This window comes from Sus scrofa, chromosome 4 (assembly GCF_054392235.1).
Source record: "Sus scrofa isolate SSC_HxYL_T2T_F1_AM1 chromosome 4, Sscrofa_HxYL_maternal_Yorkshire_Landrace_v2.0, whole genome shotgun sequence".
NCBI classification, from domain to species: Eukaryota; Metazoa; Chordata; class Mammalia; order Artiodactyla; family Suidae; genus Sus; species Sus scrofa.
In genome coordinates this window covers 25,331,769-25,348,263 of record NC_139386.1, presented here as the reverse complement: position 1 = coordinate 25,348,263, position 16,495 = coordinate 25,331,769, and the positions used below count along the sequence as shown (strand labels likewise).

Here is a 16,495-nt window from a genome sequence, read left to right as displayed (position 1 = left end):
ACACAGATACTTTTTTTTTTTTTTTTTTTTTTTTTGTCTTTTTTGTTGTTGTTGTTGTTGTTGTTGCTATTTCTTGGGCCGCTCCCGCGGCATATGGAGGTTCCCAGGCTAGGGGTTGAATCGGAGCTGTAACCACCGGCCTACGCCAGAGCCACAGCAATGCGGGATCCGAGCCGCGTCTGCAACCTACACCACAGCTCACGGCAACGCCGGATCGTTAACCCACTGAGCAAGGGCAGGGACCGAACCCGCAACCTCATGGTTCCTAGTCGGAGTCGTTAACCACTGCGCCACGACGGGAACTCCCAGATACTTTTTATATTTGCATATATCATCAAAATATATGGTATAACTTGTTAGCACATAATAAAATTGATCTGAGATGTAACCAATATTTTAAAAATAAATAGATTACAAAATAGAGAAATGCATTCATGTGGTAAGGGAACATTGTTTTGTAGCATTATGTTGTGTGTGTGCATGTGTTTGTAGTGTGTGTGTGTGAACCGGACCACAATGTAAAATATAATTCTAACTGTAGGTCATAGTTGAAAAACCTTGGATTTTTATAGGATATCTTAAAATCGATGTTAAGTCAACAGATCAAAAATTAATGTCCTCAAATCAGCTATTTAATAAAAATAGCAAAGCAAGGAAATATATCTTCCTTAGAAAATAAACTGGATTATTTTAGAGAGAAATATGAGATAAAAGTCTGGCGGATTGGTTAAGATAAACAAGGAGAAATGTGATGACCTCTGTGAAACTTCAGGTAACTCAGTGGTGAAATGAATTAACCTTAGCAAAGTAGACATCTTATAGACAAAGAGATGATTACACTTACTGGCAAATATAGGTAATTACCATGACACAAAAGATTTATCTCTCAATGCAAGATAATATAATGTTTGTTCCAAACTTTATAATGAATTTGCTTTATGCTCATTTTTGTATAAGATATTCCATGTCTTAGTGTGAGACATGTTATTGTAAATAACACACATATTATAAAGTACATAGCATTGACCTTGGCTACTGAAGTGATCTTAGACAAATTATTTAGTCTCTTTGTTAAAGGTAGATATAAAATTATTTACCTATTAGGGGAAATTTAAGGATTAAATAATTCATGAAAAGCGCTAGGAGTAGTGCCTGATATGTTTCTGAATAACCAATAAATGTAAATTTAATTTTTTAAGTAGTTCATTTAAAAAAAATTCTCAACAATTCATAATCTGCACACCAAAGTTATTCAGTAAATAAATATTTGTTGAATTGAACTGAATTGACAACACAAGTTACATGAATAATGCAAAGTCTTTCTGCAGGTAAAAAGTTAGATTTAGTGATTTTCCCATTTATACAGTAAGTTTAGGGGAGAGCAGACCTCGGATGTTATTTCTTACAATTCATAAATCAGGGCTCTCTAATGAGGCAAGTATAATCAAGCACTGAGTTGATTTTTAAAACAACTCTGCCGCTCTTAGAATTTTATTTTATGAACATAAAACCCCAAACATTGTGGAAAATAGTATACAATGTATCTAATAGCAATGAGCTAATGCTTTTAAAGTACTTTACTAACTACTCTGAATGCATTACCTCATTCACTTCTCATAACACTGTAAAATACATGATATTATTATTCACATTTTATAGATATACTGAATTTCAGAGAGGTTAAATAATTTTATCAAAGTTATTAGTAAATTCTAAGTCAGTTTTTAACTACAAATGTGACACAGTTTTATGGACTCTACTGCCCACCTTTCCATAACCTAACCCAGAAAAGATACCATGAAGTACTATAATTCTTCCTATTCAGATCCTCACTGTACATTCTTACACAGAGAAGCAGGACAGAACAGGAACAGAAAGCTAGCTAATTTCTGAATAGCTCTTTTGCCCACTCAGCATTGTAATTTTGTTTGAAGTACCGACACGTACACATATTTAGATGTATTACTCATTTTTAGTCAAAAAGAAAGACAACTCAACCTTAGAAATATCCATAATATGAATGCTCTATTAGAGCAGAGCACATTAAAAACAGCTTTTTATAATTAAGAATAGCTGTGTGATCTGTGGCAATACAAAACCATTGAAAGTCAGCTATGTATAAAAACATGATATGCCTGAATGATATGTCAAGCAGAAAGATATGAAGTGAAAAGCATTTATTTATGTCTTCTTTGAAAAAAAATATACACTAGCAACCTTCAAAGTTGTATCTCAGAAAGTATTCATTTATAATTTTAATGTGCTCTCATTTATATGTTAGCTGGGAGTAGAACTGCATTATTTTAAATTTACATTTTCACAAATTTTCTCATATAAGCTTATTTTTCATATAATGGATAAGTAGGAAATATTTCAGAAATTATAATTTAGGTATGAATTTTTTTTACTACACTTCCCTCACAGTCTCTTTGCATTTGCCTTTCTGATTATGTTTTTCCACCAGAGATGATTTTAACTTACCTTATTTGTATTCACTGCTGTGATGACCCAGACACACTGTGCATTGCTGTCATACTGGAATGGAAAGTTGGGAGATGTAAAGGTCCCACTTGGTCCTTGAAGATTAGAGCCACATGTCTTCACTAAAGGAGAAATTGCAAAGAGAAGTGAGCATGTGCCACATGTAAAGTCATAGCAATAAAATATCTTGTAAAAGACTTAAAATTCAAAATTGCACAATAATAACCACATTGAAATGTATATTATGTCATGCTTAATGTCACTATCAAATGAAAGTGGTTTTTTTAACACCCTGAGATGCACAACCTCATATTTTCAACATTAATCGAAAACTAGTTATGAATAAAAGTGTGAGTGAGGCATGATAAATTGTCCTCTGACTGTAAATAGGTTAGTTTAATTAGAGAGACGTTATATTTATTCAATATTGTGTTAACACAGTTCTACAAAGAGAAAGTAGAAAAGCCTGGAATTGATTAAGCAATCTAAATAGTGTTTTTCTCTCTATTTATTAGGTATACCAGGACTCTATAGTAGCATGAAACTCACAATTGAGATACGGATATTAAAAATATTTTTTCTGTTCTTATAATTGTGAATTAGGCCATGTGGACTACATGAAGAGCTACACTGAAATAATTTTAATAAATCCCCCCACAAATTAAGTGTTATAATATTTCCTCAGTTTTCACACCCTTTCTTTTTCGTGTTAACAAGAGTTAGTGACCACATCGTATCTGCATCTTGACTTCCTTCTTGAGCACCATAAAAGTTACTTTGTGGCATTACTTTTGATATACTTTTGTTTGTCCCATTCCATTAAAATCCTGCCTTTTCTAATCCACTGATAATAATCCATTATATTTTTAAATCATGAAAATACAGATTTTCGTCTACAAAATGCATGTAAGACTTTACACAAAATCTCTTTAAAAATCAGTTTATGGAGGTCTCAAAAGTTTGTTTGACTTGTCCGAAATCGCTCAGCTACTAAACAGCATTGTCAAGATTCGAGCTTAGGTCTTCTGACTCCAAGTATTATATTTTTAGTCATTAAATGTGTGTTTTTCTAGCACTTTATATAGGTTTTTTTAAACTATTTTTTTCCTTTAGCTTATATTTTAGCTTAATTCTATTTCAGACAATTTTGTGGTGATGTAATGGTTACTTTTAATTTTTCCTGTTTGTTTCTATTTTCTATTTTAAAGTCATAAAACTGATATTTTACATTAAAGAGAAATTAATAAATGGTATTTTCTTATTTCAACATAAATTACTGATCTTTCTTTTTTGTTTTCTACCCAAATTCTTATAAGTCTTCTATGCTCACTACTCCATTTTATTCTCTCCTGTTCGATTTGCACCCCCCCCCCAATTTTCATAGTATTAACTCCTGGGCTGCTTTTAGGCTTCCAAAGCTTTAACAAGGCCTCACAAAATTCATGAATATTTAACAAGTGATTCTTTTTTTCTGGTTTTATTGAAATATAGCTGCACATAATATTGTGTAAGTTAAAAGCGAACAATGTGATGATATGATACACACATATTGCAAAAATCATTACTACTATAAGGTTAGTTAACACATTACCTCACATAATGAGTAATTGTGCATGCATGTGTGTGTGTGTGTGTGTGTGTATGATGAGAATGCATAACATATAATCTCTTAGTAAACTTCAAGTATGTGATCCAGTATTATCAAATATAGTCACCATACTGTACATTATATTCCCCAGAAGTCGTTCATCTTATAACTGCAATTCGTCCCTTTAACGAAGCACTTCCAGACTTGCTTGTGATAACTGTTATTTTACTGTTTCTGAGTTTGTCTTTTTTATATTCCACATGTAAGTGAGATCATTATGCTGCAACTGCTTATATGTCTTCCATGTTCACTACTCTGTTTTTTCTCCCCATTCACTTTTGAAAGTATTTCGGTCTAAGTTATCTATTTCAGTGCTGAAACTGCTTTCACAATGGCAGAAATGACCTACTACACCTAACAGTATCTCTTCATTTTTCTACATACTTAATTTCTCAGCAGTAATAGGAAGTACTGATAAACTTGGAAATTCTCTGCCTTCCTTTGCATGGTCCTAAATCTCTTGATTCTAGACCTATTTGCTTTGAATAATTTTGCTCCATACCTGGTATTTTGGTTCTTTTTTTTTTTTCCCCCCATCTAGCTCTTAAGAAGCAGAATAGTAAACAGATTTGATAGAAAGTTTCCGTAGGAGCTCAGTGGGTAAAGAACCCAAGACAGTATCCCTGAGGATGCAAGTTTGGTCCATGGCCTCACTCAGTGGGTTAAAGATCCACCATTACCACAAGCTGCGCTTGTGCCTGCGCTGACCCTGAATTACAGCAAGCTGCACCATAGGTCGCAGACGTGGCTTGGATCCAGCATTGCTATGGCTGTTGTGTATGCCTGCAAATGCAGCTCAGATTTAACCCTGAGCCCAGGAACTTTACTGCAGGTGCGGCAATTAACACAATAAAAAATAAATAATTGATTTCATAGTCTATTTTATCTTTGTTCTATTGTCTCCCTGAATACTTAATCCATTTCACTTTTATGGCTACAATGGTTATTTCTGTGTTGATAACTCAAATCTATAACACCAATTTTGTCATCTCTCTAGATTTCTAGCATAATTTTTCCTCTGGCTGATGGACATTCCATGAATTTTTTTTTTAGGGCTGTACCTGCTGCATATGGAAGTTTCTGGGCTAGGGGTCAAAGTGGAACTGCAGCGCTGGCCTACACAGGAATCCAAGCCACATCTGTGACCTATGGTGCAGCTTGCTGCAATTCAGGGTCCTTAACCCACTGAGCAAGGCCAAGGATTCAGGGACTGAACCAGCATCCTCAGGGACACAATGTCCAATGTTGGATTCTTAACCTGTTAAGCCACATTCTTGAAGACCTATGTATTCAACCTCTGAAATATTTTATTACCCTAATTTTCTTCCCAATACCTATTACTTCATCATCATCTTCTCCTAGACTAGAAATAGCTACACAACTCCTTTCCTATATTCCATTTTAACTCTCGATTTCATCCTCCTTAGTGTTACCATACTTACCTTTCTAAAATATAGACTTGATTATTTCATGTAATTGCATGAACATGTGATCTATTCTCTATGGGATAAATTACAAACTGCCTAAAAAAGAATATAAAATCATTCCTTTAGGGATACAGATTTATTTTCCAATAAAATTTCCTGCCATTTTATACAGTTATACATTCAACTTGTGCCAAAAATATACATGTGTGTGTATATATATACATATTTTTTTCTTGACTATATTATATTCCTTCTAAATTTCTTTTCTTTTCTTTTTTTTTTTTTTTTTTGTCTTTTTGCCTTTTTCTAGGGCCGCTTCCAAGGCATATGGAGGTTCCCAGGCTAGGGGTCTAATTGGAGCTGTAGCCACTGGCCTATGCCAGAGCCACAGCAATGCAGGATCCGAGACGCATCTGCAACCTACACCACAGCTCATGACAACGCCGGATCTTTAATCCACTGAGCAAGGCCAGGGATCAAACCCACAACCTCATGGTTCCTAGTCAGATTCATTAACAATGCACCATGACAGGAACTCCTAAATTTCTCTTTTTTCTATGCTATTCTTCAAGTCTAAAATATTATTCCTTCTGATATTTGTCTGCAGAAAGTCTTTTCATTTAGTCAAAGTCAATCTGATGTGTCAGCCACTTCTTTCTGTAGGGAATATTTCTAGTTCTTCCACTTGGGATTCTGTAATGGATTGTAGTCCTCACAGAGCATCATTTGAATAGCACATTCATAAAGTGTTTAAGTGCTAGAGATCTGATAAAGAATATAGTTTAAAACATTTAAGACTTTTATAGCAACAAGAATTTTAAAACAATCACAGATTGGTTTGAAGTTAGCAGAAACAGCTTTCCAATTGGACATACTACCTCTTGGTACTTACTACTTGGTAATTTTCTGGCATGCTGTGTGTTCTAAAATGTATAAACACTTATAGTCCTTTGTGGACAAGGTCTTTTTTATCATCTCTTTTCATTAACTCTTAGTGCACTGGCCTTCATGATGTAGCATTATTTACTAAAAGGACAAATACCCAAGTTCTTTGGCACGGCTCTTAAATGGACTGTAAAACATGTGTTCTCTACATGCTATGAAGATTCCTTGTAAATCTGTTTCAGACTGGGAAATTGTCCATTTTGAAAATTATTTTCTTTTCACATGAAAATAAAGAAAAAAATTAATAAAAGGACAAGTAAGATATGCTGATTTTTTTTTTTTTTTTGCTTTTGCTTTTGCTTTTTAGTGCCGAACCCATAGCATATGGAGGTTCCCATGCTGGGGGTCAAATCGGAGCTGTAGCTACTGGCCTACACCAGCTACAGCAATGGAGGACCCAAGCCGCTTCTTAGACCCACCGCAGCTCACGGTAACACCAGATCCCTAACCCTCTGAGTGAGGCCAGGGATCGAACCCGCAACCTCATGGTTCCTAGTCAGATTCATTTCTATTGAGCCACATTGGGAATTCCATGGTGGTCTTCTTGACTGCTTCTATCCAAACTAAGAAGTAACCACTTAACAAGTATATTTCTGTAGACATATCCTTTTTGTAGGTTTTTTTTTTTTAAATAAAATCCTTGGCTTTTTGTGTGTTTGAGTGTTTCAAGAAACTGAACTAATTCTATACATATTCCTCTGAAATGTTCCCTTCCCCCATGTATCATGAATACTGTTCTAGGTCAGTGTATGTGGATTTATTTAATAGATTTAACAATCCAAACAGTAGCTGATGAAGTACTGCAAATCTTTGAAAGCTTTCAACTACAAAAACAGAACAAAATCATCAGGAGGTTTCCTCATTCCCGGGCTGGGGAATGAGAAGTCCTGTCATTTGAACAGAGTTGCAGTAGCTGATCCACAGCAACCAAAAATCCAATGTAACTGGATGGAAAAAATGGCTTATTATTGTAAGCCACTGAGATTTTGTGGTTGCTTGTTACATTGCACACACTAGTGAAAGTTCGTTTTAATTTTTTTCAACTATAAAAACATAATCAAAGTATGGAGATCTTGGTATCTATATCTTTATACTTGTGCTCTTATGGGTTATTTGTATTAGAGGTATTATGGCAAATGGAAATTCTTAGAAGGCTTATTTAGTCACAATATGTGAACATTAAAAAAACTGATAAATATATATAAACTACTCTTGACAGTTTTGTTCAGTATACTCATTAAAAAATGGTACAAAGGAGAGTAGGTCTCTACATTTTTACCAAAATGACAGTGTCAATTATTTATGTTTTGTCATTAGGCATGTCACTAATATTTTAATTTCTAATTCTCTACATTATTAGAATGATTTAATGTAGGTTTTTATTGTGACTTTATTTCTTTTGCTCTTATTTTTCTGTTCATTTACATTTTTTCTAGTTTCAACTGCTCTTCTCATTTTTATAGACGTTTCTTATATATTATCAATATTAACCATTTTCATGAATGTTGCAAATATTTTCCCAGTCCTTTTTTTTTAATTCTTAAACTTTGCTTTAAATAATTTTCTCTGAAAGCTTTTTTCTTGAAAACTTTTAAAAAATTACATGTAAATTTTCCTTTCGGGTACCTGTGTTTTAGGTCTTGATTAGGAAAAGCTTCATTAAATCTAGGTTTTCAAAAATGTTGAAAAGTTTGAAAAGACCAACTAACATTTAATTCTCATACTTTCATAATTCTATACTGTTATATTTAAACTTTTCATTCAACTAGAAATTATTTTTGTATATTATGAAGTAGAGGAGATAACTATATTTTCCAATATGTGGATATCTATTTTCCCAGCAGCATTTATAGTAACTTCTCTTTTATTCTCCACAATTAAAAAAGCTTTTTGTAAGATATTATGTTATGCTTTCCCTCTCTCTCTTTCATTCAGAAGTCCATACATGATCTGAAATGGTATTTTTTGTTTTCACTCACTGATCTATGCTCATTCCTCTGAAATATCATATTGTTTAATCACTTTTAGCATAGATATTGCAAATCTCCTCATTGTTCAATTTCATTATGTTCTTTATTACTTCTGACCATTTATTTTTCCATGAACTTTAGATATGTCAGTTTGTGAAGTTTTAAAAAAGATTGATGGTTTTATTGAACTATATTGAGCTTGTACATTATTTTGAAACTAATTTTCTTCTTCAATATAGCTTTCAGAATACAAAAGAGAAATAAATGTGATAACAGTAGATGCTTATAAGACATTTGTTAAATTAATTTAAGTTTTAAGTTTAAGAAACACAGAAATAGTAGAAAAAGGAGAAAACTTTTTAAATGTACGATGAATGTATGAAATTAAAAGAAGTATTAGACTATATAATAAAAAGTGAAAACTTATGCCATTAAAGGTTAGAATAAAACATGGATGCTCACAATCTGTGACAACATTCGATGGCATCTTAGAAATTTTAGGTTATGCAATAAACTAGGAAAATTTTGGAAATGTTACAAAATTTAAAGAAACAAAAATATAATTTTTCACTTATAAAATGTTATTTGTCTATTTCTATTCAAGAGATGTCATAATTTCTCCACAATATATACTATATTCTATTTAAGAGTCACATAAGGGAGTTCCCATCATCGTGCAGTGGAAACAAATCCGACTAGGAACCATAAGGTTGCAGATTCGATCCCTGGCCTTGCTCAGTGGGTTAAGGATCCTGTGTTGCCATGAGCTATGGTGTAGGTCGCAGATGCGGCTCAGATCTGGTGTTGCTGTGGCTCTGGCATAGGCCAGCAGCAACAGCTCTGATTAGACCCCTAGCCTGTGAACCTCCATATGCTGCGGGTGTGGCCCTAAAAGACAAAGGACAAAAAAAAGAGTCGCATACAGTGGCTTTGAAGAAGCCATGCATGTGAAAATGTAAATTGTTCTTGTACAGCAATAACAATCATCAATTCAAGCAGAAAGATCCAAATCACACAAGCAACAAAATACACATGTGATTTTGAAAAATACATTTTGCAAGAAAAGCCTAAGATTTCTGTAATCTTGAAAAATATATTTTGCAAGAAAAGCCTAAGACTTCTATAAAGAGAACCATAAAAAATGTCTGAAGGAAATGAAATAAAACCTATATAAGTGGAAAGACAGGTTGTGTTCTGGATGGAAAGGCTTGCATTCATAAAAAGGTTAATATCCTGATTTCAGCAGTCTAAAATGAATTAATACAAAATAGCTAATTTTTATATAGTCCATATATCTATGATCATCTTGACGATATTAGCCTCTGACAGAATTATTTTATAATATTCTGTATGCTTTATTCATGTGCCACAATGTTTTTAAAAAGGTAGAGAAGAATGACTAATTTATATCCTTTTACAATTTTGTCTTGAAAGTAAAATGAGCCAATATACACGGAGATATTGTGAGATACTGTTAAGAGGATAATGCCCTTTCAAGAAAATGATAAATGTTTAGTAGCAGAAACCAGAAAACTTTCCCTAGCCTTTCTATCAATATATTCCTACCTTTTTTTTTCCCCCTCAGGCCAAACACCAGAAGTTTAACTATGCTTTGAAAAACACCTAGGAAAAAGGTTAAATACAATGAAATATGTTCAGCTATAACCCTCAGGCATTTAGATTTATGCTGGATATAATGTTTCAACTACTCAAGTGAGACCAACAGAAATTTTATTTTTTGGTTAAGATACAATTCACAGGTTAAACATTATTTTGGCATGGAATGTACCAACTGGGTTCTGTCTGGAGTGGTCTCTGGGTCTACTGAACCTTCAAGTATTTCTTTCACTCTCTCCTTCCAAAATATTCATGATTTTTTTTATAATGTTGAGGGACTTCTGTGATCCTGTTATAACATATTCTCAGAATTTGAAAATTCTATAAAGCTCCTATCCTCACTTACTTGCAATTCCTTAACTACTAAGAATGTTTTCACTTTCATACCTTAGTACTTGCTTTTTCTCTTTCACTTTGTATAGGTTTCTGTTCAAAGAGTTTTTAATAAATAGTCTACTCTATCTAATCTTTAGATTTTTAGGTATCACCTTCATATACATACATACATACACAGAAATATCCATATTTTCCTTATTAGAATGACAGCTTGATGAAAGCAAGGGCTTGGTTTTATTCACCATGCAGTCTTCAGTGCCTAGAACAGTGTGTGGCACATAGTAGATACTCATTAAATGTATGAATGAATTAATTAATACATGTAAAAATAATATGAGTCACACAAAAGATCTGATTTTGCTTCTGGTTTGTATCTTCCTTCCCCCCACCCCCTTTCCTTTGAGTATAGTGGCAACTTAAGCTACTACCCTTTGCTGTGAACCTCATCTACCAAGGATTCACTAAAAGCTGTTTGAATAATTAATTTCTAATGTCTCCTGTTTTAAGGTTGTGTCTTAGGTATGTTGGAAGATTTCTAGCAAGTAACAATTCTTTTTTTTTTATTTTTATTTATTTATGCTATTTTTTTTCCCTGCTGTACAGCATGGGATCAAGTTACTCTTAAATGTATACATTTATTTTTCCCCACCCTTTGTTCTGTTGCAACATGAGTATCCAGACATAGTTCTCAATGCTACTCAGCAGGATCTCCTTGTAAATCTATTCTAAGTTGTATCTGATAACCCCAAGCTCCTGATCCCTCCCACTCCCTCCCTCTCCCATCGGGCAGCCACAAGTCTATTCTCCAAGTCCATGATTTTCTTTTCTGTGGAGATGTTCATTTGCACTGTATATCAGATTCCAGTTATAAGTGATATCATATGGTATTTGTCTTTGTCTTTCTGACCTATTTCACTCAGTGTGAGAGTGTCTAGTCCCATCCATGTTGCTGTAAATGGCATTATATCATTCTTTTTACGGCTGAGTAGTATTCCATTGTGTATATATACACCACATCTTCCTAATCCAATCATCTGTTGATGGACATTTGGGTTGTTTCCATGTCCTGGCTATTGTGAATAGTGCTGCAACCAATGGAAAAAATGGGCAAAAGACCTGAATAGACTGTTCTCCAAGGACATTATACAGATGGCCAGCAAACACATGAAAAAAATGCTCAACATCACTGATTATAAGAGAAATGCAAATCAAAACTATCATGAGATACCACATGCCACCATTCAGAATGGCCATCATTAATAAGTCCACAAATAACAAGTGCTAGAGGGGGTGTGGAGAAAAGGGAACCCTCCTGCACTTTTGGTGGGAATGTAAACTGGTACAGCCACTACTGAGAACAGTTTGGAGATACCTTAGAAACCTATACATAGAACTTCCATATGACCCTGCAATCCCACTCTTGGGCATACATCCAGACAAAACTCTATTTAAAAGAGACACATGCACCCGCAAGTAACAATTCTTAGTCATGAGGGATATGATGTCTTTAAAGGAGTCATTAGGATGAAGTCCAAAGAGCTTTTTAGTTTGTGTATCTTCAACTCTCTCTGCATCTTCACTTTACAAATTGAGCAAATACAAACCATCTGAATATTATTCTTTCACTTGTAAACTTAGTTAGATTATACCATCTATACTCTGATAGGAAGAAAATTATTTCACAGTTATACAATGCAGTTACCTATGTGCTCTTAATGGCTTTTCCCAATAGGTGCGATGAGGTTAACAGTGCCTGGAAGTGATGTTGTTGTCCAATCCCAAAGAAATAGCCTTATTGTTATTAAAACTGTTTGATGACATATGAATCATGGAAAATTATGGATTTTTTAGTGATGAAAAAAATCAATTTGAATTCAGATATACGTGTAATGTTTCCCTTTTCTATCACCTGTGAGTTAATAGTGTGATTTTACCCTAGCAGAACTATTTCCATTTCTGTCTTTCATATCCACAATAACATCTTTCCTCATTATCTAGGGGTGAGGATAAAGACTCAGAGTGTTACAGTATTACTGAGAATAACTTGACATTGACTATGTACTAAACTATATTTCTTATGCTAAACAAGAGCTGATAGACTAAACAGGTGATATGAATTTTAACTTAGCAGAGTTTCTATTTCTACTAGAAATTAAGCTGTAATTTGGAAAATTAGCTATAATAAGGTGTGATAATAAACGCATGTAACAATAAATAAGTATGAACAGCCCAAACTTTGCGAATTTCACCAAGTCAGAATGGCTTAGACTAAAGAAGGTTTTAACAAAATCTTATTTGTTTAAGGGTTTTTGAAGGGGCCCTATGGGATAGGAAAAGAAATACTGTGAGGGAAAAGTATAAAATGACTAAGACTGGATAAATGTTAGTACTTGATGATGAACAACTTCTAGTATTCAATAGCAACTGAACATAGGGAGACATGGTGTGGTTACTTTCCAGACATGAAAAAGAAATAGCCCTGATATCATAGCAGTAAACTAAGGCAAGTGCTCCTTACAATTTCTTTCTAATCTGTCTTTGCCCAAACATCACCCGAGGGAACTAAACTCTCTCCTTACTATCTATACTTTGCAACAAGTTTTGTTCATCAAAACTTTTGATTAAAGCAGACAGTGAGGTTTTTTGTTGTTGGATTGATTTTAATTACTTACCTACTTTCCAAAAGACTGTCTCCTGAGACTAAGACCCAGAGAGAGGGGGGGAAGCAGTAATAGTGTCTACACTCATTGAATCATAATTTTAAAAATGTAAGTTTTTTTGGATTCTAAGATAGTGAAGTAAGCAAATGATGCTATAAATAAGAAATATTTAATCTTGGTTATTTGAGGGAATCTGATTTATTACAGTTTTAGAAACTTCAGTAAGAATCCAGCACCTAAAACTTTCTTTCTATGATATAATCTGATATTAAAAATATAAGCCGATATAAACTGATAAAATATAAACTGATATCATAGAAATATATGATTAATGCCATAAAGCAAAACTGATTTATTATTTATTGATCAAATATGTTCCAGATCTAGAAACAAATATGATCTAACAGTTAGGAACTTTTGTTCAGTGAATGTAATCATCAAATTGTTCACTAAAGACAAAAATGAACTTTTATATTTCAATGTAATTTTTCTGATAAATTCTATCTACTAATTTCATTTTTTTTTTAGGGCCACACTTGCAGCATATGGAAATTCCCAGGCAAGGGGTTGAACTGGAGCTGCAGCTGCTGGCCTACACCCCAGCAACAGCAATGCTGGATCCAAGCTGCACCTGCAGCCTACACTGCAGATTGTGGCAATACTGGATACTTATCCCACTGAGCAAGGCCAGGGATTGAACCCACATCCTCACAGATACCAGTCAGGTACTTAATCTGCTGAGCCACAAGGGGAAATTCCATCTATCTATCAAATTTATACAACATGTTTTTAATTCACCTGTGAAACTTGAATGCTGTACAGCACTTATTCTGTAAATTAGTGTATTCCACAAACATTAAATGAGTGCATAATCTGATACACTGTGTCGGACACTGGAAGTGATGAGGTAAAGAAGACAGTCAAGGTCTCTGCCCATGGACTTTATAATCTAGAAGAGAAAATAAACTTTTTTTTCTAATCTTTTTAGAACCACATCCATGGCATATGGAAAATCCCAGGCTAGGGGTCAAATCAGAGCTGTAGCTGCCAGATTACTCCATAGCCACAGCAATGCCAGATCCAAGCCACATCTGGGACCAATACCACAGCTCACAGCAATGCTGGATCCTTAACCCACTAAGGAAGGCCATGGATCGAACTCATGTCCTCATGGATACTAGTTAGGTTTGCTACCACTGAGCCACCGTGGCAACTCCAAGAAGAGAAAAATTAAACTAGTAGATAAAGTTGGATTTACAAGATGCTGTGGGAGTAATAGATCAGGAAGGGCTATGGAAGTAGATAACAGATCAGGAAAGACAATTCATAGAGAGTGACATTGAAAAATAATTGTTTTATTTCTATGTTTTGCCTAGGACACCCCCCAGTCTAATAATTTGGGATTCTTTCTTCTACAGCTTTTAATGAAATTGTATAAAGAATGACCTCATTATAACTAAACTGAGGGTGAACTTGTACACAAGAACAAGGTGTTCCTTTCTCTGTAACACGTCTTGAGACATTATCTTTTAAGATTAATATGTGATCATTACTATTAGAAATTTAATGAAAGTGCTTTAGGGCCATTATAAGAAAAAAAAATCTCATGTTGGCAGGTGTATATGCTCTGAATATAAAACTATGTACTAATAAAATATTAACTTTGAGAAAATAAAATGACTGAAGAAATTAAACAATTTCCAAAACAGATGTTCTAGGAAGTGCAAAGGCAATATTAGCTCAAACAAAAAATATTTTGAAAGTTGTGAAAATTTTTTTATAAATTAAAGTGAACTATTTTTGGCAAAGGAATTATAACTTAGGAAAACATGCTCAGAAAATGAAAAGGGTTTTAGAATTAATTTTTAATTGACATCAGAAAAGATTTCATATAAAAGTGAATAAACCTTGGTAGAAATTATTATCAAAGAGAACAAAAGAAAATAGTACAAATAAGAAGAATACCACCAGAACAGTGTCTGTTCCCTTATTGGACATAAACAGGAATTACACAGTTTTCACTCAAAAAATAAAGACAATTAAATATGATATAGATTTATGAGTTGACTGTCAGAATTTTATCCTTCCTGCATGATATTTGGGATATGTCTTGAAGGACTGTGTTCAACCACACTTCATATTTCTCTTGCATTTTTTTCTGGGATGGAAACTCCTAATAGTTTGGAAAGTCTCACACAAAGTTATCTTTATTTTTATTATTATTACTATTATTATTATTATTACTACTCTTATTTTTACTTTTTAGGGCTGCACCTATGGCACATGGAAGTTCCTAGGCTAGGGGTCAAATTGGAGCCACAGCTGCCAGCCTACACCACAGACACAGCAATGCCAGATGCTTAACCCACTGAGCAAGGCCAGGGATTTGAAACTGCATCCTTATAGATAATAGTTGGTTCATGAACATTGAGCCACAATAGAAACTCCCAAGTTATCTTTATTATGAAGTAAAAATCCTACACTGGAGTTTCCTATAACAATCTAAACCCCAAAATGTAGATTTAAATAATGCCTTGAAATATGGTTATAATAATTTCAACATCACAATTTCAATTAGTTTAGTAATTTTTTATATAATTGCATCTACCTGAAAAAAATGTTGAATTATTAAGCTAAGACCTGTTATTAAACTTCAGATAAATGAGTATAGAAACAGTTCTTTGAATCAATCAGAATTCTCATATTGTTGACTATTGGTCATGAAAGACACACACACTCATACTAAGGCACACACACATCTGAAGGTGAATGATAAATTCTATTTAAATCAGTGTCTGGAACTATCAATAAATAGTTCAATTTAATAATTTTTAATTAGACATCCTACTCTCTATGTCTTCATGAGAAGCTGATAAAATGTCAGAAGTGGAGTAACAATTAGGACTAATCTTCAAATACATCTCAGTGTCATCTGCATAAGAATGAAAGTCTAATCCATGTCTTCACTGAAAGGAAGCATATAAATGTGGAATAATAATGAAATGAATCTAAAGCAGGGGACTGGAAAACAGAGGAGATACTATGAAAGGGACAGAATTAAAATCGGCAAGAGGCAGACTGCATAGGATCAGATAAATTTGATTAAAACCCAACAAATGCAGTTTCTATTAAAAATGAGAAATAAACGTACAAATTTTCAAGGCAAAAAAAGCAAGCAAATTACTTTTTTTCTTTTCCTAGTTCTTGGTTGTTAGTAATTTAAGCTAGTCATGAAGGTCATGTTAACATACACTACAACTTCTCTTTGTGTTGTTGCACTGAAACACCCTATTGGCATTGGGATTAGAGCACATACGGCATTAAGTCAGTAGCGGAAATGATTTCTCTATGAGTCGATGTTGTATTTTACTTTTTGATAAAAATAAAAGAAAACCCACAATCTAGGTCTGT

At 33.7% G+C, this 16,495-nt stretch overlaps 1 protein-coding gene across 5 annotated transcripts in view; it reads right to left on the bottom strand.

Moving 5' to 3' along the window:
- The window catches only part of CSMD3 (CUB and Sushi multiple domains 3), a 1,221,352-nt gene that overhangs the window by 613,284 nt on the left and 591,573 nt on the right, over positions 1 to 16,495 (bottom strand). For all 5 annotated transcript variants that reach the window (XM_021090582.2, XM_021090584.2, XM_021090585.2 and 2 more), the window contains one exon: positions 2,482 to 2,603. In XM_021090582.2, the coding sequence (XP_020946241.2) occupies positions 2,482 to 2,603 (122 nt within the window). The remainder of the gene's footprint in view (positions 1 to 2,481; positions 2,604 to 16,495) is intronic.